This window comes from Natrix helvetica (assembly GCF_964273705.1).
Source record: "Natrix helvetica genome assembly, chromosome: W".
NCBI classification, from domain to species: domain Eukaryota; kingdom Metazoa; phylum Chordata; class Lepidosauria; order Squamata; family Natricidae; genus Natrix; species Natrix helvetica.
In genome coordinates this window covers 58,559-82,933 of record NC_138555.1, presented here as the reverse complement: position 1 = coordinate 82,933, position 24,375 = coordinate 58,559, and the positions used below count along the sequence as shown (strand labels likewise).

Below are 24,375 nucleotides of genomic sequence, written 5' to 3'. Positions count from 1 at the left end.
CAGAACAGAAGACTCGGGAAAAGAAAGATGTGAGAACCCCGGGAGTCAGGCAGCACAAGATACCCCAAAGGGGTATCCTTGAGCTGCTTTGGTCCTGGACGCAGAGCAGGCGGAAGGGATGGAAGGCCAAGAAGGATGTGCTTGGGGGGAACGGAGGCGATCCTGACGCAATGGACGTGCACGGTGGGGGCAAGGCGGGCGGAGGGAGGAGCAGCCCAGGGGTGGGGTTCAGAGCTTCGTTTTTTCCCTGGTTGCCATTTATTTGGCTTTCTTTGGCTTTTTCTCTACTTTGTGAAGCCTTGGAAGGAAACAGCTGGCTTGCGATCCGTCCGAGGAATGGGAGTGGCCAGTGCGTGATGCGTCCAGCCTGCAGGCCGCAAGGTTGACAGCCCCGCCCTGTCCCATTCCAGACAAGCGGCTGTCCCCCGTCTCTTCTCTTAAGAAGCCTCCCAGTGACAGAGAGCACCCACGGCTTCTGGAGGGAAGCTGTTCCACTGATTAAGCTGGTCCTCACCGTCAGGAAATGGTCTCTCGAATTCTAGGTTGGCTCTCTGGGCAGCAAGCCGATCCCAGAGAGATGCCTGTCTGGATGAAGGAAAAGGCCACTCCCACTCCTGTCGGTGTCACCTTGATTTCCACACGCGTTTTCCTGGGGTTGCCCGGTTGCCTTGCCAGCCCACGAAGGGAAGGCCTAGCTCCCTCGTGGGCCCTTCGATGGCTTTGGACCCTGGACATCGGGGGCCGTCTCCTTCTGTGGTTTCCCTACCAGCCTTCGGACCTGTCAGTCATTCATCAAAACGTGGATGAGCCGGTCCGGTGGGAACCAGGAATTGAGCTGCCGTCTCCTTACCTGCCCACAGTTAACTCACTGTGCGTGTGTGTGTGTGTGTGTGTGTGTGTGTGTGTGTGTGTTGTCAAAGGCTTGGCTGAAACAAAACCCTTTTGTGTGTCTAGCGGTTCTCGCCTAACTCAACTGGTGGTGGGTTTGGGTGGATTGCGTTCCAGAAGGATCCAAAGGGCTCCAGGGGGATTCTCGGTGCTCTTCATGCCAGGCTAGGTAACATCATCAGTCCCAGCACAGAAGATGTAACCTAGTTTCATAATGTAACGTCAGCTAGAAAACCGCCCAGGCGGCTACAGCTCAACCCAAATATTCCTCTTTATGGCCTCCACTAGGATTGTCGGGGGGGGGGGGGAAACATCAAGTGAGCGGCCTGCCCTGTAGCGCCTGGACCCTCGTCCCACCGGCCGGGGCTCCCTTGCTCTCCAAAAGTGGTGGTGGTGGTGGGGCCTTCAGTCGGGGGCCAGGAAGCGGAAGTTCCCCCCACCCAGAGGATTCCAATTCCTTGGGAAGCAGCAGCAGGGGGCTCCTGCCCGGCTTCTGTTGGGGGTCTCTGCCTCCGTCCTGCCTCTGCCGGCCATTTGCAGCTGCCCCGGCAGACGCCTCTTCAGGGGAGTCCACTTCCGCCCTTCCTATCTCCCCTTCAGGCTTTTTAAACAGACGTGTCCAGAGAAGCCACATCAGGGTGCCCGGCATCTTTGCCCAGCTCAGATGGGGGTCCTTCCTGACACCCAATCTCCCCTCTTCCTCCTCCTCCTCCTCCTCCTCCTCCTCCTCCTCCTCCTCCTCCTCCTCCTCTCTAGCCCCCTTTGTGTGTCCTTTCTGCTTGCTGTGCCCCCCCCCCCCCCTCCAGGCCTTTGGGGAAGCAATGGCGGATTCCCGAGAGAAGGGGGCCAGAGGAGGGGCTTCCAGGGGTCTCTGGGCTTTGCTGGGTGAAGGGAAAGGGCTGGCGCCATGCTCTTGCTTCTCGTTGGCCCAATCTTTGGCCCCACAGGGTCAGCCGTCCTCCCTGCTTGCTTGCAGATCGCCTCTCTCCCCCTTCAGCCCTGGGTTAGAAACGTCACACGTGGGCGGCGGGGGGGGAGGAGCTTTTGGCCAAATTTTGTCTCACAAAATGGCTGCCGCAGAGGAGGACTTTACATTTCCAAAATGGCTGCCGGAGACCCCTTGACCACAGGGCAAGCGGATGAGATTCCTCCTTGCCATCCGTTTGGCTTCTGGGCCGAGATCTGCGGCCTCAGACGATCCCCTCCTTGTCTCTGGCAAGGTGGGCCCTATTTTCCAAGGCATCCCTGGGCTGCAGCCGGGCTGCATTTTCTTTTCCTCTGGAGGTGGAAAGGAGGATGGTTCTTAGAGAAGCTCCAGGGCCTTTGCTTGCGCCATCCCGGCTTCTGAGCTCCCCATTTTGGAGCTTCACCCAAAGTCTGCCTCGCCTGCTCTGGCCCGAGGTCCTTCTGCCAGCTGCCCCTCCTGTTGGTTTTCTCCCCAAGCCTCTGGGCTTGTGGGGGTGGGGGGAAGACCGGCAGCCGGTCCAGGTCTGGAAGAGGGGCTTGGCTGGAGGGGGGAGGGGCTTGGACCTCCTTGGGAGAAGCGCTGGGCTCCAGGGGGCTGCCGTGAAGGAGTCTGGCTGGGGGTGGGGGCAGCGGGAGGGAGGTGGAGAGTTTGTGTGCCTCCTGGTGCTTCCAATTTGGCTCTGGCCTTTTGCTCTTTTGGGGCTAAGCCTTCAGGCCCCTCCTTCCCTCTCTTCCTTCCTTCCTTCCTTCCTCCTTCCCATCCATCCATCCTTCTCTTCCTCCCTGCCCCTTCCTTCTTTCCTTTCTTCCTTCCTCCCTCCCCTCCCCTCCGTGGGAAGGGGGCTCCCAGTGAGGAAGGAAGGTCAGCCCCCGCCCCCCTTGCCAGCTCCTGCCAGTCCCTCTTAATGGCAGGAATGGCCACATCCCTTGAAGGTGTCCAAGTTCAGCCCTTCCAGCTCAGCCTGATGGGGACCCGTTTCTGCCTGGCAAGCCACACGGGAGACGGGAGCTCCGCTTGGGAGACCCTCCACCTTCCCTTCCTTTTCAATTAGCTCATCCAGCCATTCCTCCCCCCCCAATTAATTTCCATTCAGATTTCCCCAACCGGTTTCCCTCAATGCATCTTTAATGAATTCCTCCCCCACCCCCCCGACCGCCCTGACGAAAGCTCATTTCCCCCTCCCGGCCCAATTAATTTCATCCTGGGGGGGGGGGGGGCTCCTCATCATCCCCTCCTTGGAGCTGGGCCAACTCTCTGCCAAGGGGGGGGGAACACACAAGAAGAGCCATTCATGATCTCCCCCCCCCCACTGCCCTTCAGTTGATCCCAGGCTCCGGCCAAGGACTGACTTGTCCGGCGGTAGCTTTGTGGCCCTTGGTAGCTTCCTTCTCTCTGCTGAATCCGGCAGGAGCCCTCTGCCCCGTGGCACCGGATGGGGTGGGAGTGGGGGCTTCTGAACACTCCGGTTGGGCCGCCTGTGTGAAAGGCGTGGGCCACCCTGGGGAAGAGCGTTTGGATGCCCTCAGCCGCACGGCTCCCCTCTGGCCCCTGACCGGCTAAGCTGGGCACACGCTGTGGCTGAAGGCACCGAAGGGGGCATCCTACCTGTGGGCATCCTGTCAAGAGGCTAGCCGGGCAGTGGGTCGCATCAGGACAGCCAGTGGGGCTGTGGGCCCGTGCTTGCCACTCCCCCTGCCCCTGTGCCCCATGCCCCTCTGCTTCTCCCTTCCAGCGTCCTGGGATGCCCTCCGGTGCTCGCATGCCCCACCAGGGGGCCCCTATGGGTCCCCCGGGCCCACCCTACGTCGGAAGCCCCTCGGTGCGGCCTGGGATGCCGCAGGCGGTGATGGAGCCCACGCGCAAGAGGGCGGCCCCCCAGCCGCAGCAGCCGCCACAGGCCCAGACACAGACGCAGCAACAGCAGCCACAACAGTCGCCACAGCAGCAGGCGCAGGCACAGGGAGCTGCCCCGCAGAACCGGTCCCGGAGGTGAGCGGGGGGGCCGCAGGGGTGACGGGCCCAAGGCGGATCCAGCCCCCTCCCACCCTTCGGCCCCCTCCTCCAGGCCAAGCTGCCTTTGCCCAGAGCCAGCGAGGAAGGAGTTGCCGTGGCATGGACGGGGGGGGGGGGAGGAGATGGGGGCCACGCAGGAGCCCTCCCTCTTCCGAAGCGGTTTCCCTGGGGGAGGGAGGGAGGATGCTGAAGGGCAGGGCAGCCTTGCAAGCCTCAGGAGAGGCCGGGGCTTCATCTCCTTCGTGGGCCGCCCGGAGCCCAGAAGAGGAAGGAAGCGGGCAACTGCTCTGCCAGCCAAATCCACGAATGAAAGCCATTCAGGTGGCCGAAGTGGGACGTGGGGCGTGTGGTTCTCACCCTCTGCGACCAGTCACTGGGCGTGTGCCAGCTGGCATCCACCTGCTGGGCATAGTGCACCTAGGGGAAGCCAGGTGGGCGCACCGGGAGCGTGTCCTTGCCCCACCCCTGGGAGTCTGAGCGAAAGCCTGCGGGTGGTATGAGAAGGGGAGACCCCAGAGACCCTCCTGGGACCAAGCCCATGGGAGGCCTCCTCCTGAGGCCAGGCTCGGCTGCCGGTCAGGGGGGGCTCCTCCCTCTGGCCCCCAGGCACCATGGCCATCTGTCTCTGTTTCCTTACGCAGTGCCAAGAGGAGGAAGATGGCAGACAAAATCCTCCCTCAAAGGGTGAGTGGCGCTTTCCGGCTTGCTTCCCCCTGATTTGTGGGGAGGTGGGTGTCCCCAGAAGCTCCAGGGTTGAGGGGAGGGGGAGCAAGGGGGGAGGGAGGGGGGAGGACTGTAGGTAACTCGGTGTTACCTGATCTTAGGTTGTTTTGTTGCAAACATTTCATTACCAAACTAGGTAACATTATCAGTGCTAGACGGAAGTGGGGTTTGGGGAGGGGGAGGAGGAGGAGCTGGGCTGAGGCTGACATTTTCCTCTTGCCTCCCCAGCCACCTGGGCGTAGCTGGGATAAGGCAGCTGTCGGGGTTCCCACCAGCGTAGCAGCCTTCCTTGTGGGGGGGGGGGAGAGGAGGGGTTGTGGTCCCCCCCAGGGCCACCGCTTTCCTTCCGGCAGAGGAGGGAAGGGCCCTGCTGGGCATGGAGGCAGCTTTGGGGTTGGGGAGGCCCTGTGCAAAAATGCCACCTCTGTGGGGTGGGCAGGAGACCTGCGGCTGCTGGAGGGGCCTTGCCCTGCTGCTAATGGGGTCTGGGGAGGTCAGCAAGACAAAAGCCTGGACCTCTCTGGGTGGGGAACGCAGAGCTGCTGGCCCCAAATGCTTCCTGCGGCCCTGTGGTGCCTGGCGGGAGCCCTTGGCCTTCTTTGGGGTACCCACCTCCCCCAGCACCCCCTCCAGGGGACTCGGCTGTGGGTCCCCCCCTTTGCCACACTAGGAGCAAACCTCCTTCGGGGGAGGGGGGGGGAGTCCCTTTCCAGCAAATCTGAGATGGGGACTTCTCCAAACAAGGGGGGGGGAGTTGTCCTTCCCCTCCCCTCCAGTGTGGCAGCCACTCTGTGCCTCCCCCAGATCCGAGAGCTGGTGCCCGAGTCTCAGGCCTACATGGACCTGCTGGCCTTTGAGCGGAAGCTGGACCAGACCATCATGCGGAAGCGGGTGGACATCCAGGAGGCCCTGAAGAGGCCCATGAAGGTGGGAGCGGACGGAGGCCTCCCCTGGATTGGGGGGGGGATGAGCTGCAGCCCCCACACTCCTCCCTCTTTCTAGAAGCCCCCCTGGGCTTCTAACCCTGCTAAGGGCCGCTCAATGCCAGAGTTTGTGGGGATGGTCACTCGGCGTCCCTCGCTACAGCCTTCCGTCGGGGGAGACTGGGCCCCGGGGCCCCGAGGCAGCCTGGGAAGACCCTGGAAGCAAGTGACCCTCGGGTGGGTGGGTGAGGGGGCTCCCAGTGGGCCCTGACTGGGGTCTCTCTCGGCCCACAGCAAAAACGGAAGCTGCGCCTCTACATCTCCAACACCTTCAACCCAGCCAAGTCGGACGCTGACGACTCGGACGGCAGCATCGCCTCCTGGGAGCTGCGGGTGGAGGGGAAGCTGCTGGACGACGTAAGACAGAGCCGGGGGGGGGAGGGTGATGGGTGACAGAGGCCAGGGCTCCCCAAAGGTGCCAGGTGCAACCGTGAAGGCCGGCTGGCTGTGGGGCAGCCGGGAGGGGAAGGAGCCGAGGCCATGGGGGTCCCTTGCCTGCTGATGGGACTCTTTCCCCCCCCTCTCCCTCCCCCCAGCTCAGCAAACAGAAGCGGAAGTTTTCCTCTTTCTTCAAGAGTTTGGTCATTGAACTGGACAAGGACCTCTACGGACCAGACAATCACCTGGTGGAGGTAACTGGCTTGCCTCTCCCCCCAGGAAGAAACAGGGGGGCTCCTTCCTCGGCCTGCTGTGCGTTTCTTGGGCTGGGGGGGGGGAATTCAGTGGAGGCCGACTGTGGGGGAGAGAAGTCTGCCCTTTCATTAGTTCATCCCTTTGTGGGTCAGTTACTCTGTTGCCCCCCCTTCCCTGAGACACCCCGAAGAGACGCCTGGCCTGCTCTGGGTCTGCCTGTTGCAACTCCGGTGCCGCCCCCCCCCCCCAGACTCCTCCTGCCTTTCTCAGACCCTCTGTTGCAGGCAAGCTCCTCCCGCTTGCCATCTTCCTAAATGTACGGCGACCCCCCCCCCTTTTCTTTTATGCCCAAACAGCCTTCCTTTGTAATCCCCCCCCCAAAAAGCTTCGGTTGCTCTGGCACAAGGGAAGACCAAGAGGAGGAGGAGGAGAGGGCCCCTCCTCATAAGGACCCTCTGCCAGGGGCAAACGCCCAGCAGAAAGCAGGAGAAGTGGCTGGCCAGGGTCGTCACGGACACAGGGGAAGGGGAGGCACCCCAGGCTGCAGAGAAGGGGCCCTCCGGATGCCCAGGATGCATGAGTGGGTGGGGGATGCTGGGGCTTTGGAGGACCCTGTGCGGTTCAGTATTGGTGGGTGAGGTGAGGGGTCGAGGAGGAGTCATCTGTTTTAGAGGTGGGGGGGGCAGGAGGTGGGGGAGGCTTATGCAGGCCAACCTCCGTGCTGCAGGAGGAGGATGGTGGGGCCGGGGGGCGGGGGTCACGTGCCTGGGATAATAGGTGCCCTCTGTGCAGACAGGGGCTTCCTTGGCAGAAGCTCCCGAGAGAGGAAGGAGGCCTTTGCCCGGGCGTCTGGGTGTCCCAGGCCAATGTCCGTGGGTGGCCAGAGGACAGGCACACACGTACCTGCGCCTGCCCCTCCTGAAAAGTCACCCCTCTTTCCCACCTCCCCGGGCCCCCCGCCAACCGGGAAAGTTTTGGGGGTTCTGCTCTCAGAGCTGCCCTCTCGCCTCTTCTGGCAGTGGCACCGGACTCCCACCACCCAGGAGACGGACGGCTTCCAGGTGAAGAGGCCGGGAGACGTCAGCGTGCGCTGCACCCTGCTGCTCATGCTGGATTACCAGGTGGGGAGGGGGCTTTGGGAGCAGGGGGCTCTGGGGCTGGGCTTTTGGGGGCGCTGAGTTTGTTTGTTTTTTCGGGGGGGGAATATGGGGGAGTTTGTGGTGACCCTGACTGCAGCCGAGCTCCATGCCAGCCGAACGTCTCTGCTCTCGTCTACTGTGGTGCCCTCCCTCTCCCAAAAGCCAAGCCTTCCCCGGGCGCACGGGGGAGAGGAAGGGCCGGGCGTCCCTGCAGCCTTGACTCCGGATTCCTGCCTCTAATCCTGTATTCACCAGAGAGCAGCCGGGGAACTGAGCTGGGTGGTGCCTGGCAAGGGGAGTGTCTTCAGACCCCGTTTGGCAGAGGTGGGTGGGCTCCGGGAGTGGGCAGTGCAAGATACCCAACCTTTTTAGGGAAGGCTGTGGAGAGGGGCGCCTACTGCTGATTCATAGAGCCCCAGAAGACGTCCTTCAGCCGGTCTCCCCCCCTCCCCCCAGTCTGGATTCAGGCCTGGGAGCCCTGGTTCACGGAAGACCCCCCCCTCCTGCCGTGAGAGGCAAGGGCGGGCAGACTCCTCCTTTGGGTGGGCCCTCCGTTCTCCTCCTCCCCCCCTCCAATAAAGCCACTGGGCAAGCTCTTCGTGAGCGCTCTCTGCCGCAGCCTGTCGAGGGTCTTTCTTGGTGCCCAGCCCCCAGCAGAGAAGCGATGTGAGACCCTCTCCCTGAATTCAAAGCCCTTGTCTGGAGAGCCTGGGCAGCCGTAGCCACGAGGACCTTTTGCACAAGTGCGTCTTGTGCGCCAGTTGTGCCCTTTGGGAGCAGCTGGGCTTCTGGAGACAATTCAAAGTTGCCCCCCTGGGAAGCCCCTTCCCGCTCAGGTGGTTTCCTCTGGCGGTTTCCACCAGTAGACACAGCAGGGGTGGGGGGTCCCTGTTGCTCCCGAACCAGCAGTGCCCCCTCCCAGGACCAGGAAGCAGGCGGTCCCTCTGGGGCATACTCTCCCCAAGACGAAGGAGACCCCAGTACGGTTACTGGTGGGCTGGGGAGTCATGCAAGGCTGTCTGCTCCGCCACCCCCCAGGCCTGGGAAGGCAGGCGGGCTGAACCTGGTCTTTTTGTGAGTTTGTTAGTGGTGTGTGTGTGTGTGTTTGCAGCTAGCGTTTGCAGCTTGATGTCTTTTAACGAGTGGTTGTAACTTTCCATGCTGTCCAGAATTACAACAGACACATAGGCGGCTGCAACCTCTGACACAGCATTTGTTTATATATTTATCCCATTTATATGCTGCCCATCTCGCGGTCCTGAATATAATCAATGAAAAAGCCAATAAATCATTGCTGCCTACAATGGGAGGGGGCGGGATTCCTGGAGGGCCCTTTGCAGCCAGACCAGAATGCCAAAGGACTTTCTTTGTAATAACACCCGGTTTTATTTGTCGCAACAAGTACGTGGAAGCCCTGAGCAGATCCAGGAAAGCCACCGCGAGGAAGGCCGGGAGCGAGTGCCGACGGGCCGTTGGGGCTGAGGGGTCCCGGGGTCCCCGTTGGGAAGACCGGCGAGAGAGGCTGGCCCTGCTGGATGGGCCGGCCGGAGGGGGGCCCGTTGCCCCAAAGCCCTCCGGCCTCCTGGAGTTCAAGGAGACCCTCAGTTGCCCAAGGGGACCCTTGGGGTCGGCTCTCTGTCCGCAGCCTCCCCAGTTCAAGCTGGACCCTCGCCTGGCCCGCCTGCTGGGCATCCACACCCAGACCCGCTCGGCCATCATCCAGGCCCTCTGGCAGTACATCAAGACCAACAAGCTGCAGGACTCCCACGACAAGGAGTACATCAACTGCGACAAGTACTTCCAGCAGGTCAGCGAGAAATGGGGGCACGATTTGGGGATGGTGGCATAACCCTTACCCCCCCCCTCCCCACGGACCAGTCCACAATAGCTCTGGGGCCAGGCACTCTGGGCAACCGGACCCCACGGGCGCTTCCCGTCAGAGCTGGCAGAGGAGGGAGTAACTCTGGCAAGGCTACCCTGAAAGCTCAGAGAAATGTGAGGAGGGTGAGAAGCAGAGGCCAGCCGCCTTCCTGGGCCCGGTCTCACCCCTTCTGCCTTCTAGGGATTTCTGGCCCTGCCTGCTTGGCCCATCTGACTTGCCCACCGACGATGCCCAGTGAGGCCCCTGCAGCTGGTGCTGAGCGAGGGTGGGCCTTCTGGGGGGCTGGAACCGATGCCCCCTCCCCCCACTTCTTGGGGTGAACGCCGCCGCCGACGTTCTAGCCTGTTTGCCCTTCCAGATCTTTGACTGCTCCCGCCTCAAGTTCTCCGAGATCCCGCAAAGGCTGACCAACTTGCTGCTGCCCCCAGATCCCATCGTGATCAACCACATCATCAGGTCAGCACCTTTGCTGGGCGAGGGCAGCCCTAAACGCCGCCCCCCCCCCCGAAAGAAAGCGGGTACCCCCTCCCCCCCGGTGATGTTTCCCCCCACCCCCTCTCCCCAGGTAAGCTGAGCAAGGCAGGAGGGGAGGCTGTGGTGGGGACCGAAGAGCCCCTGCTCTGCCAGGGGGTACTGGAGGGAGGGAGGGAGGCTCCCCAGGACAGGGGCTGATGCTTTGGGCTCCCTCCCTCCCTCAGCGTGGACCCCAACGACCAGAAGAAGACGGCCTGCTATGACATTGACGTGGAGGTGGAAGACCCCCTGAAAGGGCAGATGAGCAGCTTCCTGCTCTCCACCGCCAACCAGCAGGAGATCACCACCCTGGACAACAAGGTGGCGCTGGGGGCCCCCCGGGCTGGCTGGGGACAAAGGGATGCCGAGAAGGGCCAGCGATGTCTGGCATATGAAACTATATTAGGCTAGGTTTCTATTGAGCCCTTATGATCTTATGAATCCCTCAAGGCCGCCAATATACCTAATGCGCCTTCCTCCTCCTCCCATGTCTCCCACAATGACAGTGAGGTGGGTAGAGGCTGAGAGGGAGGGACTGGCACAAAGTCACCCAGCCGGCTTTGGTGCCTCGGGTGGGACTAGAGCCTCCTAGTTTCTAAGGCAGCATTTTCACCACCACCACCCACAGTGGGGGGGGGGGGAGGGGGGACACCCCAAAGAAGGCAACTGTGTGGCCACAATCTGAGGACAAATAATAATACAATAATACAATAGTAGAGTTGGAAGGGACCTTGGAGGTCTTCTAGTCCAACCCCCTGCCCAGGCAGGAAACCCTATACCGTTCCAGACAAATAGCTATCCAACATCTTCTTAAAGACTTCCAGTGTTGGGGCATTCACAACTTCTGGAGGCAAGCTGTTCCACTGATTAATTGTTCTCACTGTCAGGAAATTCCTCCTCAGTTCTAAATTGCTTCTCTCCTTGATTAGTTTCCACCCATTGCTTCTTGTTCTACCCTCAGGTGCTTTGGAGAATAGTTTGACTCCCTCTTCTTTGTGGCAACCTCTGAGATATTGGAATAATGCTATCATGTCTCCCCTAGTCCTTCTTTCTCTTAAGCTAAACATACCCAGTTCCTGCAACCGTTCTTCATATGTTTTAGTCTCCAGTCCCCTAATCATCTTTGTTGCTCTTCTCTGCACTCTTTCTAGAGTCTCCACATCTTTTTTACATCGTGGCGACCAGAACTGAATGCAGTATTCCAAGTGTGGCCTTACCAAGGCATTATAAAGTGGTATTAACACTTCACGTGATCTTGATTCTATCCCTCTGTTGATGCAGCCTAGAACTGTGTTGGCTTTTTTGGCAGCTGCTGCACACTGCTGGCTCATATTTAAATGGTTGTCCACTAGGACTCCAAGATCCCTTTCACAGTTACTACTACTGAGTAAGGTATCACCTATACTGTACCTGTGCATTCCGTTTTTGTTGCCTAAATGTAGAACCTTACTCTTTTCACCATTGAATTTCATTTTATTAGATAGTGCCCAATGTTCAAGTTTGTCAAGATCCTTCTGTATCTTAAGCCTATCTTCTGGAGTGTTGGCTATTCCTGCCAGCTTGGTATCATCTGCAAATTTGATGAGTTCCCCATTTATTCCCTCATCCAAATCATTGATGAAGATGTTGAAGAGTACTGGGCCTAAAACAGAGCCTTGGGGTACTCCACTGCATACTTCCCTCCATGTAGATGCAGTTCCATTGAGAACTACACGTTGAGTGCGGTTGGTCAGCCAGTTACCAATCCATCTGGTGGTGATGCTGTCTAACCCACATTCTTCTACTTTATCTAGTAGTAGGTTATGGTCTACCTTATCAAAAGCCTTACTGAAGTCCAAGTAAACTATATCAACGGCATTCCTCTGGTCCACTAATTTTGTCACATTATCAAAGAATGCAATAAGATTAGTCTGGCATGATCTGTTTTTGACAAATCCATGTTGGCTTTTGGCTATTACTTTGTTTGCTTCTAGGTGTTCGCAAATTCGTTGCTTGATTATTTTTTCCAGAATCTTTCCTGGTATTGAGGTTAGGCTGATAGGTCTGTAGTTTCCTGGATCTAATTTTTTCCCTTTTTTGAAGATGGGAACCACATCAGCTCTTTTCCAGTCCTCTGGTAGTTCCCCGGTGTTCCAGGATCTCTGAAAGATATAATTCAGTGGTTCTGAGATCTCGTCTGCTAGTTCCTTCAGAACTCTGGGGTGTAATCCATCCGGTCCTGGTGATTTGAACTCATCTAGGGTAGACAGGTGCTCACTTACCATTTTCTTCCCTATTTCAATTTGTGTTCCTAATTTTGTGGTGCTGCTTTTGATAGGTTGGACTGTTTTATCCCTTTGTGTAAAGACAGATGCAAAACATGAGTTAAATAGTTCTGCTTTCTCCCTGTTGCTTGTCACCTTCTTGCCACTTTCTCCTAGCAATGGACCAATTGTTTCCTTAACTTTTTTCTTGTTTTTAACATGTTGGAAGAAGCTTTTTTTGTTAATTTTTACTTTTGTGGCAAGCCTTTCTTCATTGTGAGCCTTAGCTTTCCTCACTTCATCTTTACAGGCTCGGGCTATTTGCTGATATTCTGCCTTAGTTATGTCCCCCTCCTTGGCAGACCCTCCTACAAATCTTGTAGGAGGGTCTGCCATATCCCTAAGAGCACAGAAACAAATCAAGGCGCCCCTTCATCTGGCCCACCTGGGCCATCATTCTCCCTTTGGAGCATTTGTATCCGAGCAGCTGCTTCCGGGGGTGGGGTGGGGGTGGGGTGGGGGGTGGCAGGGCAGTGGTAGGTTGAGGGGAAGCTTTGCACCTGGCCTTTTTGGGGCCTGCCCAGAGATTTTGCCCGACCAGGGGGGGAAGCCCTACTTTTCATGAATATTTTTCATCTCAATGAAGTGCCAGCAGTTTCCCCTTGGCCTAAGACATCCCTGACCGGCCCCCACTGTGCAGAGACGGGAGCGCTGATCCTGGTGTCTCCCAAGAGGCACCCTGACTCTTTTCTCCAGCGCTGGGCTGCTCCCTCTGCTCAGGCCGGCCACTTTCTTGGGGAAACTGAGAAGCCGAGGAGGATGCTTCCGGTCGGCTGAGAAAGGGATCTCTGCTTCCTCCCTTCCTTCAGATCCACGAGACCATCGAGTCCATCAACCAGCTAAAGATACAGCGGGACTTCATGCTGAGCTTCTCCAAAGACCCCAAGGGCTACATCCAGGACCTCCTCCGCTCCCAAAGCAGGGATCTCAAGGTTGGTGGCTCTGGGCGTTTGAGGGTCCAAGCAGGGATGGGACCGTGAGAGCCGGCCCCTGGGGCTGCGGTCGGACCTCTGCAGAGACCCCTTTTCCTTCTTCCTTTGCTCTTGGGGTAGCATGAGGACGGGAGGAGGGGGCTTTGCCCTTCCACATCCGGAGGGTGAGGTGGGACAAGTATGGGACTTTACCGTGCTTCCCCAAAAATACGACCCGAAAGTAAGTCCTAGCTTGATTTTACACGTCTGCCCAATATAAAAAGCCCTGATTAAGACCCCATCCACTCCAGGGTGCATGGGTAAAAATGAAGCTAGGGTGGTGATGGGGGGGTGGAGCTGCCCTACCTTCGGACAGTTGCAGCCAGACCTCACCCCCCCACCCCACCCCCACAATCCAGAGCTCTGTTATGGGCTACAGAGGCCTTCGGGGAAGCCTGGCCGGCTGCAGTCGTTGCCCTTGGAGGCTTCTGACAGTGAAAAAAAGGCCAGGGGCTATGCGTGCGAGTGAGGTGAGTCAGTGGAGGACACACACCCCCTGAAAACTAGACCCAGTGCCTTTTTTTGGTGGCAAAAGACATAGAAGGGTCTTATTTTCAGGGAAACACGATAGATGCGCCAGTGCCTGCTTAACCATATCAAAGATTTGAACGTTGCTGCTCTTGGTGACCACCTCCACAAGCCCCTCCCTTCTTTGACCTTCCGGCATATGAATTCGTAGGCAAGCAAAGGCAGACAGAACTTGGGAAGATTTTGCCACTGAAATACCTTCCGTGCATCTCAGCGAGCTGCATGTCTCCCCTAAGGCCACCCAGGCCCCGTTTGAAACCCCGCTTGGAAAGCCCACCTCCTCTCACCCAATCGGTTCAAGCCTCGCCATGAACGGAGGGCGCCTGCCATCTAGTTGGCTGTGGTTTGAGGTTGCCAAGGCCTCCCCTTTCTTGGAAGAAGCCAAGCTGTGCCGTGCCAGGGAGACCCGCGGGGCCCAAGGTCTGCCAGGAGCTTTGGGGGAAACGATGTGCAGCACCGAGGGGGAAGCCCCGGGGGAGTCCACACCGTTGGCTTTTCTCCACTGAGACCAGAAGGGAGCCGCCTTTAGCCTTTGCTTACAGGGGGGCTTATCTCACTCGGCAGGTCATGACCGATGTGGTGGGGAATCCGGAAGAGGAGCGGAGGGCCGACTTCTACCAGCAGCCGTGGTCCCAGGAGGCCGTGAGCAGATACTTCTACTGCAAGGCAAGGCAGCTGGGGAGGGGGCTGGCTCTCCAACCCCCTTCTCTTTGGTCCCAGTGGCTCCTGCAGCCTAATCCACTGCTTTCTCCCCCCCTTTCAGATCCAGCAGCGCCGGCAAGAGTTGGAACAGTCTCTGGGGGTCCGCAACACATAAACGTCTCCTGGCCCAGGTTCCCCCCACATTCCCTGTCTCTCCCCCCCCCCCCATTCCATCAAGCATGGACTTTTCTGTGTTCCATCACCTGACCCTCCCGCTGAGAACGGACCGGCTCTGGGACCGGCCTGGGGGTCCCACCATAGCACCAGCATCACCAGCTTTAGAGTCTGCCTTGCCCCCCCCCCCCCCCGTCCTCTTCCCTCCAACCCTCCACCTCAAGACGAGGAGAGATCTCGGCCCCATCACATATCCCCATCATGGAGACCGGTGCGTGGGCTTCCCGGAGGGAGGAGGCAAGGAGCCACGGCCCACAGAGGCTCACGGCAGCTCTATCCTGTGGCCAGCCTGCCCTTTTGTGCTTCGGTGCTAAGGCTTCTGGATCAGGCATTCCTCGGTCTCAGCAATAACAACCAGCCCAGCTGTAGGAGGAGATCCGATGGGCACCCTGTTGGGGGCTGCATGAATCCAGTGAACCACGCACAAAACTGGGGGAAGCCTGACGTGGCCCCGGAAGACTGGCCAAGAGCAGCTTCTTCCTCCCAAACTTGACTGGCTTCTCCGACGACGAGCGGCTGGTTGGGGAGCCCTCCTTGTGTGTGGTGAAGCCGGGGAAGAGGAAGGGGGTCCCAGGCGAGTGCTGAGAGACCTCCTTCACAGCAGGAGCATTGGGCCTATCCTTCCCACCAGATTTGCTGGAGTCCGGCTGTAGAGCTCTGCTGGCCAGCCACGGGTGGCCACTGCCCAGATCCATCCACCGCGACGCCTCCTGAGGCACGAGGGGAAGGCAGGCTGTCCCGGACTCTCCTTGGAGTGGTTGTGCCACGCAGGCCTTGGGGCGCCAGGCTAGCCACTGCCAAGGGAGGCGGAGGCTACCAACAGTTCCTCCCAGCAGGTGATCAGAATTGGGCCTGCCGTCCTGGCTGGCTGGCAGAGCGTGGAATGTGACACGGGGCAACGTCTGCGCTAGCGTGTCTGCCATGAAGCCCCTAAAAGAGGGGTGGGTGGGGATAGGCAGCATTGAAAAGCAAGGAAAAGCTGCTCCCCCCACCTCCTCCTCCCCCTCCTCCCCCCCCGACTGAAAAAGGGCAAGGTTTTTTCAACTTGTGCGCCCCTTGCCTCCTCCTCCCCAGGGGGCTGGGACTGCCAAGGGAGGCGGAGGCTACCAACAGTTCCTCCCAGCAGGTGATCAGAATTGGGCCTGCCGTCCTGGCTGGCTGGCAGAGCGTGGAACGACCGACCGACCAACCGAGCGTGCTGTTGTTTCACGGTGCCCGTTTTAAACTCATGGTTTTCCCATTGGCAGTGCAGTTGCCCTGCCGGTCCCTGTGCTGAGTGGGAATCACGAGTCCCATGTTCCTCCCCACTGTGGCTGCCGTTTCTTTGTCGTTTGGTGCCGAGTGATTTGTAGAAGAGCATTCAATAAAGAAGAGCCTCACTGCTTTGTATCTCTTCCGTCCAAGGGCCACTTTATTGGGCTGCTGGCTCCCCACACCTGGCCAGGAGAGAAATGACGACAGCAGGAAGAATCAAGGGGGCTGCATTTGGGAGGGTCCCTGCTTTGGCCAGAGGGCAGGGAAGAGGGGTCCCGTTTGCTCAAGGCGCTTAAACCCATCAGCTGCCTCTTTCTCCTGGCGGTCTTGGAAGCGTATGGCTGTCCCCGGGGTGGGGTGAGGGGAGGGTCCCATTCTTAACCCTCTTTTCCAGAAAGTGCCAGATACCCCAACAAGAAGTGGGGCAGAAGTTGGGAGAGGCTTCCAGGCCATGGCCTTGGTCTCCCTTTGGGATGAAATCCTCCCAGTTGGGCCCAGTTCAGCTGAACAGATAGGGACGATTGCTTCCAACAATCTCGTGGCACATCTGTGACCCATGTGATCTTAGGCCCCTCTTTTGTCCAAACCAGTAGTAAAACAATTCTTTAAAAAGTGAGGAAAGTTGGCTACGCCCACCCAGTCACATGACCCCACCACCACCACCAATCCGTGGCCACAGAACCGGTGGGCAAAAAAAATAGATTTCACCACTGGTCTTCCTCCTCTGGGACAGCCACGGATGGTGGGGTGGGGTGGGTGAAGGCTATTGGATGAGGGTCCTAACCCTGGAAGGGGAAGGGCCCCCTTTAAGGACGGAGGGTGGGCTCTCCAGTGGCAGAGGACAGGGGAAGCACCACCAAATCATTCAGGCCTGATTCGTGGTGGTGGGTTGCAGACAGGGACCTGACCCACCTGGGGCCTCTGCACAGGAAGTCTTGAGTTGTGGGACTGCTCTGCTCTGGATGGGACCTTCATTTTAACCCCCAAGGGAGAAAGGGCTGCCCTGGGCACACCAGTGATCAGCTAAGGGTCTTGGAGGAAGGCCCTCACCCCTGACCCGGTGATGAGGCTCGACTGAAACCAGCTGTCTAGGGCAGTAGGTGGCCCCAAACCTTTTGGCACCAGGGACCGGTTCCGTGGAAAGAGGTTTTCCCATGGACTGGAGGGGGGCTGGTTTTGGGTGCCGCCTGCATCCCACGGATGGAGTCTGGGGACCGGGTTTGGGGGGCCCTGATCTAAAGACTCTCCTGACACGGGACTCTGAAGTGGGAGAAAGCCAGGATCCTCTCATTCCGGGCGTCCCTTCCCTCCCCAAGAAAGGAGGGGCAGGTCTGGGGTTGCTCCTGCCTCCTGAGGAGACCCTGCTAGGCACCGGTTGCCCACCTGCTCCCTTCCGCTCGTCCTCCTGGGGCCATCTTTTGTGGGGGAGCCCCCGGGCACAAAGTTGCCCTAGGAGTGATCTACATGTTTGGTTAATGATGAAATGGTCTCCCCCCCCCCCCTCCCACGAAAGGGCCGGCTGGATGTGCAGCCCCTTTGCCTGGGAGGGGGAGGCCGGGTCCATCCGAAGCAGGGATTCTTCTGGTCGACTTCATGAGGGGAGGGGTGTGTGGAGTGGGGAGAGGGTCTTCTTCCGGCATCATCTCCTAGCAGGGTCACCAGACTATCCAGAAGATGAAGGCAGCCTTCAGGATTGCAAGTGCTGAGCGAGGCAGGCTGGTTCCTGGGACATAAAAGCCAAGGCCCTCAGCAGAGAAGTTGCGGGAGAGGAGTCCTGCACCGAACAAGCGGGGTGGGGGAGGCTGGACTAGATGACCCCTAGGTATATGGCAAGGCATAATTGCTGTATTGCATACGCCCGGAACTAGAAGTGGGGAACTGACTCTAGCAGATCCCTTTAGGTCAAGATGGAGATGGGATGGCTTGCCTTGCTTCATCGTGACCCGAACAGCCTCGGTCTCACCAGGCCCCTTCATTGGGGGATACAGGGGTTGCTAACTGGGAGTCGGGGCATTTATCTCCCACCCCCAAGAGGGGTTCTGGGCCCATGAGCGACACATAAGCCCTTCCTCGACGGCCTCCAAAAACCTCGTCCGTAAGTGGGGAACCCTGCACTGAGATGGAGGCTGTGAGGAAGCGAAGCAAATTCAGATTGCAGCCAATCCTTGACTAACGACCAGGGCTGGGATTGGAATCTTGCTTCCAGGTTGATGCTTTCGTATGTCGAGTCACCGTGTGATCAGCACCAATTTTACGACCATTTTTACAGTGGCCGTTAAGCAAGCTTGTGTTTTCTTAAGTGAATCCAACTTCCCCCAGATTGAATTTTATCTTGTGAGTCTTTGGGAACTCCTGGAATCTCTCCTCCCCCCCCCACCTGACCCCCCTGCTTGCCTTGCTTTCCTTCCCCCCCTCCCCAATTCTCTCGCAGAGGAAGTGAAGCCGGGGCCTCGGAAGGAGGGTTGTGTTGGCACCCGTCTTCCCATTGCAAGGTGTCTAGCCAAGGAGGGGAGCTTGCGTTATAAGGTCACAATGGGGCTTCTTTCCCTGTCAGGCCAGAGGGGAGACATGACACCTGGAGGGCTGCTAGCAGCTTCTCTTAGTTGCGCAGCCCCTTTTCCCAGCACGACCCCCCGCTCCCCCATTATCCCCGTCCCCCCCTCCTCCCCTTGATTGAGCATGCAAGCCCAGATCCATGGCACTGACTCTGTCTTAGGGGTCGGGGGGGAGGGGATGGGCTGGGGAGATGAAATGGTTAAAAGGCCCTACCTGCGTTGGGGACACAGCTGCTGGGGGGTCCCGACCAGGTCCCATCCTCCTGGCACCTCCTGGTTACCGAGCCCACCAGGCTGTAGCCGTGATGGCAGCGGAAGTGGAGCAGAGACCCCGCTAGGTACGTGGTCCCTTCCTTCTCCCCATTGGAGGGGGGAGCCAGCCAGCCACACGAAATCACTGGAGCGGGGGGGGGAACACACCAGGAGGGTTTTTGATGGGGCCCTTCCAATGGGCCGGGCACGTTGCAGATACAAAGTCTAGAGATAAAAGCCTCCTTTCCTCCCCACCCACCCCACCCACCCCCCGAAGGGAGAGCCGCTGAGGCTTGGGCAGCCTCCCTGGGTCGACTGAATGGGGCTCTAATGGGGCTGTTTCAGGAGTGACCGAGTGGCAGTGCTGAGCCGGGCCATGTAGACGGACCCCTACCCTTTTCTTCCTTTCTCCCCTAGAGCGCACATGGTGGTGGTGGTGGTGTGTGTGTGTGTGTGTTGGAGTCACTGGTGCCCTTCCCAAGGCCACTCCACCCACCTGGCATCTGATCTGGGTTGGCTGTTCCTTGTCCGCAGAAGATCTTGGCTAAAAGCTGCCCCCAACGACCACCCACAGCCTCAGCTGCTATGGCTGCTTATAATTCCCCTCACTTGGTGGCTGCAGGAAACCTCAGTCCCCTGGCTATGGGACTGAGCTGAAGGCTGGATGGGCAGTGACCGGAACACCCTTGGGGACGGGCAGTTCTGTCCTTTGGATGACTGCTCCGTGCCGGAGGTAAAATGCCACCGACTGCAGGCAGCAGACTCAGAGGTGAAGTCTCCGTGTTGCTGAGGATTTTGGGGGACAGGGTGGGTCTACCTGGCTCTAAGCTCTCCTGGAGTTTTCTGAAGCGCTGGTGGGAAGACCGAGTGGCGTTTCCCAGAGCAACGTCTCCGGTGGTCAGGATGTCGAACCGGCAGAAGGGGTCGGCTTGGCAGATGGCAGCCACCTGCTGCATGAAGGTCTGGTTGGTGTCTTGGGGAGGAGAGAAGAGGGGGACAAAAGACGAGTGGTGCTTCGGTCCAGAGACGAAGGTGTCCAGGAGGTCCTGGGTGTCGTAGGTGAAAAGGGACGTTTCGTTCCTAATTGCCCCTGAAAAGAAGAAAGGAAAACGGTCGCTTCAAGTCTTGAAGGAGGAGGAGGAGGAGGATCGGACACTTCCAAGATAGCACAGAGTTTCTCGCTGACTCATCTCGGCTTCCTCGGGTGGCTTCTAGACCAGCTTTCACTGCTCTCCCAAAGTGGCTTTCCAAGAGGGGTGAGGTGAGGGGTTAGGGAGAACGTCCTTTAGTTTGCCTATTGAAGTGAGTTGTTTGGGTCCTTGATAGATTTCTTAAAAACAAGGAGTCTCTGGGAGTGGATGATTGATACGGGTGCACAATGAGTGTGGATTAAGTGTCTGGGTTGGCATCCTGGACTGGGAGGGAGAGGGGAAAGGGGATGGTTTTGCACACGTTGTTTATGCACCTGTTGTTTGTGCGAGTAGGGCCGTGAGTGCCCGTGATGCTCGTGTGAGACTCACACGGACAGTTGCAAAAAGGCCACGGCCTGGTAGTGGGCTGCAGCACACAAGCTGGAGGCCCCTGGCTTAAGAGAAAGAAATGGGGGTGGTTACTGCCATCTTCCCCTCCTAGGTGAGAGCCATAGCCTCTAATAAGAACCTGTGTTGGATGGGCAGCCATATCAGATAAATACAATGCAGTGAAACCGAGGTCAAACACAACTCTGATGTGGCCCTCAGTGAAATAGACACAAAGCCAACCACTTCCTTCTAATATTGTTAGTGCAAAACTAAAGATCCATATATAATTCTAGTACAGCTACTCCTCAATTTACAACAGTTCACTTAGTGACCGTTCAAATTTTTCATACCTCTGACCGTTGCGTGCATCTCCATGACCACATGATTTACATTCAGATACTTGACAATTGGTTCATATTTATGACCGCTTCAGAGTCTTTGAAATGGGTATATTTGGCTTGGCTATGGTATTCTTGAGAAACAGAAAGGTTTTTAATTTTAATTTTTATTATTATTTTAAATTAAGGTTTTCCTCCTAGCTGCTCAACCTATATACTTAAGGAACCAATGTACCAAAAAATCACCTATATCCAAAGAGACAAAAATATAAATTAAAAAATACAAAACCGTTAAGGGCCCACGAAGTCATCCAAGGGATAGCTTGGCCCCAAAGGGGGGGGGCATCTCGTGATTTAAAACGGCTCCCAACCAGCAGCCTCTCCTGGGTGGGGCAAAAGGGCAGCAGCCCTTCCCACTCAGACTTCTGACCGGCCAGGGCAGGCGTCGCTCCTTGAGACGGAGGGGACTTAACAGCTGAAGGAGCTGAGAGGCAGGAGATGATGTCGCAAAGGTACGACGTATAATCTCGGAGCTCCGAGATCGCAGTTGATTTTTTTGGCCGCTGGACGGTCCTTTTGGACATAAACCGTCCCGAAGAGACGGCGACAGGGAAGAGTACGTCTTGTTGATCTCAGGGACATCGCAAAGTCCCTGATTGATCCAAGAGAAACTCTTCTTGCTGGCGACAAAAGCACAGCCAAAAGCTGCTGAAGTTGGGACAGCTCTGCAATGGGAGGAAAGCGGAAAGAGAAAGTGTGTCCATCTGGTGAGGAAATTTTATTGTTATAAAAGAGACTGCCCCCCAAAAAATCAAAGCTAAATTAAACTTGCAAAGAAAAGAAAATAAGCGGTGAAATTAAGCTATATTAGACAGTGTGTTATCCTTTTTTTATGGATGGAAGTTTTGCAAATATTTCCTACTTTTTAAAGTGAAAGTATTGGTTTTTCTTCTTCTATTTCTTTTTTTATCTATGGATTAAATCTTTTTCTTTAGTTTTATAATATTGGTTTGGATGGGATTTTTCCTCTTTATTTTGCTCCATTTAAGAATTTTGTTTCTTTTAAGCCTGAAATAAAAGAAGACATAAAAGGAATATAAAGAGGGTAGTAATATCAGAGGGAAAAGAAGTTGCACTGCCACTTGGAGGTTGGAAGTTGAGTCCTGGAAATATTGCTTTCCCTTTTTTCTCTTTGATCATTTTGACTTTGCACTTCAAAGTCTTCAGCTTGTTTACAGAAGAGATAAGGAGAAGAGCATGGGTTGTTTATGTAGGTGCTCGTTGGATGCTTCTTTGGCAGCAGGAGAGAAAACAAAACCTGGTTTTGAAACTAGAGTGGCAGTGTTTACTAGTTGGAAGAATGGCACAGCTCCAAAAAGAAACCATAACATTACAACAGATTATGTTTGAAATTCAAAAATTGTTAGAAACAACAGAGAGAATTGAGAAGAGATTGGAAAATATAGATTGTAATGCAGTGACATTCAATGAAGAGCTGAAGATATCCAGCAAATGGAAAAAGTTGAGGTTAGAGTCCTAAAAAACCCAGGGGAGGAATGAACAAAGAGGCAAGATAATTGTGAATACTGATGGTGAACTGAGTGTGGTTGGAGATGGAAAGAGTGGAATATGGAAAGGGAAGATAGATGGAAAGGAGCTGTACCCCAAATTTCAAGCTATAGAAGAAGAAAAAAGAGAAGAATTGATGGATTCAAGGAGAGAAACTTTGACAAAAGCATTACTGATAACCAAAGATAAGGTGATTAAAGAAGCTGATGGAGGGTCTCGAGATTTTACAAGATATGTAAAAAGCAACAAGTTGTGAAGAGAAGCCCACACAAATTTGATTAAGAAAATAACCAGAAGATTAATTTCACAAGTGGCAAAAGACATAAGACTGGATTATTACTGGAAAGACAGGTTGAGATATGAAAACTAATAACAAAATATTAGTCAAATTTAGTTAAAATTAGAGCATTATGTTAAAAATGAGGTGATAATGGATATAGTTAGATAAATAATTGATAATGTTAACAATGTACACATATGTATTGGTTTGATAAGAGGAAATTTGGTATAAATTCTAAATGGTGATCATGAAAGGAAGTTTAGAAACTCTGTTATGTATGAAAGCTTATAATATTAAAAAAAAGAGTAAGTTAAATTTAGTTAAACTAAGACAAAAATAAAGAAATGATGGATATTGTTAAATAAATGATAATGATAATAATGTAATATTTGTATTGACATGATAAAAGGGAAATTGGATATAAATTGTAAACAGTGATTAAGAAAGGAGGTTTAAAAACTTTGTTATTAAACATAATTAAGTTTTATTTAGAAAGTATTATAAAGATGCAATGTTGCTGGATGATATTGAAAATAGATAACGGAATGCCATCATGTGGTTTTGCTTTAAATTTTGTAATATTTTATATAAAGGGACGTAAAAACAATTATAGTCACATGAAGATTGAGGTATGATGATAGTAATATATATAAATATTTGATTTAAAATATATAACTTGATATGAATTGTAGGTGATGACTATGGAAGGGATACACGAAAGCTCTTTGTAACCAATTGACACACTTTTTACAATTTCTAATGGAAGATATTTTGTGGTGTTTGTTGTGTTTTGTCTGTTTATGTTTATTCAAAAATAAAAAAATATATTAAAAAAAAAACAGCTGAAGGAGCCGTATTAGCACAGCTGGGATAATATTTAACTGCTGCTTCTTTTAATGGCCTGAGAAATTTGGTGGAGGCCCCAGGCATCCTTTTACTTTTACTTCCAAGCGGCCCATGATTTGCCTACTTTTTTTGTTGTTGTTGTTTTTATTCGGTTTTAAATTCTCTTCCTTTTGCAGAAAACGTGCCCAGGGGCTCTTTTGGATGTCTTGCATCCCTCTGGGGGTGGGAGTGGGGACACACCAAAGTCCACCTCTGCCCATCCTTTCCGCGTGGTTTCCCCCCCTTTTCTTCCTCCCCAGCAAGGGCCATACTCACAGTCTGCTCCGAAGGCGAAGTGCTCCCATGGGCCACTGCTGGCAACACTCAGGGCTGTTCCATTGGGAAGGGTCAGGTCGTCCTGTGGCCCGCCATTCATCAGCCCAAAGAGACCTTCTGTCTGGCCCTGGAAGGTCTCCGGCAGCAGAGCGGTCAAGCTCAGCACCTTCCCTCCATGGCCACCGACTTCCACGCCGGCTCCGGAGGAGAACATGACTGTGACGTTGTGCCCCGGGCTGCTGTAGAGGAAGAGGCCTGGGAGGTGGAGACATGGAGAGAGCCCGGCAATCACAAGGCCAAAGGGACTGGCAAGAATGCAGGGCTGCTCCCCATGGGGGGGGGGTCCAAGACACCCCTCCTCCCGCCCCCTCCCTCTGAAGTTGGAGGCCTTGCAAGCTCCAGGTCATCCCCCTCAACAGGGATGGGCCTCCCTCTGCAGGGCCCTTCCGACCCCATTGGAGCCCTCCGGGGTTTGAGCTCTGGGTCTCGTCTGGAACCCCCGGACGATTCCTAATTTCAGGGATGAACTTTTGCAGCTCAAAGCAGCTCAGAGTCAGAGCAGAACCCTCCTTCAGTTTGATGGGCCAAGAGGAGGCTTCCGCAGAAGGTCCTCCTGGGAGACTCTGAGCCACGGAAGAGACCAATTCCACGCCACAACACCTGAGCCTCGGCCGGCAATGGAGTGGAAGGGAGGAAAGTCTTGCCTGGGAGCAATCCTGCTCTGGCCACCAGGTGGCACTGCTCCATGTCATCATTTAGTATAGAACAGAATAGACTAGGAAGGGACCTTGGAGGTCTTCTAGTTCAGCCCCCTGTTCAAACAGAACCTATACCATCTGAAACAAGTGACTGACCAGAGCTGGGACAGCCAGCAGAAACCAAAAGGGGGCACTCAAAATGGAGAGAGGGGGAAGAGAGGAGGGGGTCTCTCTTCTTCCTCGTCCTATGGCCTCTTTGCCAACAGAAGACCCCTCCCACCTTTTAAAGGGGTCCATGCTGAGAAAGTTCAACAGAGCCCCCCTCCTAC

At 55.7% G+C, this 24,375-nt stretch overlaps 2 protein-coding genes across 3 annotated transcripts in view; one reads left to right on the top strand and one right to left on the bottom strand.

The window, feature by feature from the left end:
* LOC309400485 (SWI/SNF-related matrix-associated actin-dependent regulator of chromatin subfamily D member 3) overlaps positions 1-15,808 on the top strand; it is a 24,340-nt gene extending 8,532 nt beyond the window's left edge. The window contains exons 2-13 of one of the 2 annotated variants that reach the window (XM_081969007.1): positions 3,588-3,844; positions 4,510-4,552; positions 5,396-5,518; positions 5,809-5,931; positions 6,111-6,206; positions 7,227-7,328; positions 8,749-9,153; positions 9,587-9,684; positions 9,927-10,062; positions 12,854-12,976; positions 14,108-14,209; positions 14,307-15,808. In XM_081969007.1, the coding sequence (XP_081825133.1) occupies positions 3,588-3,844; positions 4,510-4,552; positions 5,396-5,518; positions 5,809-5,931; positions 6,111-6,206; positions 7,227-7,328; positions 8,749-9,153; positions 9,587-9,684; positions 9,927-10,062; positions 12,854-12,976; positions 14,108-14,209; positions 14,307-14,360 (1,662 nt within the window). In that variant the 3' untranslated portion in view covers positions 14,361-15,808. The remainder of the gene's footprint in view (positions 1-3,587; positions 3,845-4,509; positions 4,553-5,395; positions 5,519-5,808; positions 5,932-6,110; positions 6,207-7,226; positions 7,329-8,748; positions 9,154-9,586; positions 9,685-9,926; positions 10,063-12,853; positions 12,977-14,107; positions 14,210-14,306) is intronic. The other variant, XM_081969008.1, reaches the window with a different exon arrangement.
* The window catches only part of LOC309400482 (sushi domain-containing protein 2-like), a 24,698-nt gene continuing 16,125 nt past the window's right edge, over positions 15,803-24,375 (bottom strand). The window contains exons 11-14 of the mRNA XM_081969004.1: positions 23,349-23,603; positions 19,298-19,570; positions 18,443-18,625; positions 15,803-17,396 (exon numbers count right to left, since the gene is read on the bottom strand). Coding sequence (XP_081825130.1) covers positions 17,329-17,396; positions 18,443-18,625; positions 19,298-19,570; positions 23,349-23,603 — 779 coding nt within the window. The 3' untranslated portion in view covers positions 15,803-17,328. The remainder of the gene's footprint in view (positions 17,397-18,442; positions 18,626-19,297; positions 19,571-23,348; positions 23,604-24,375) is intronic.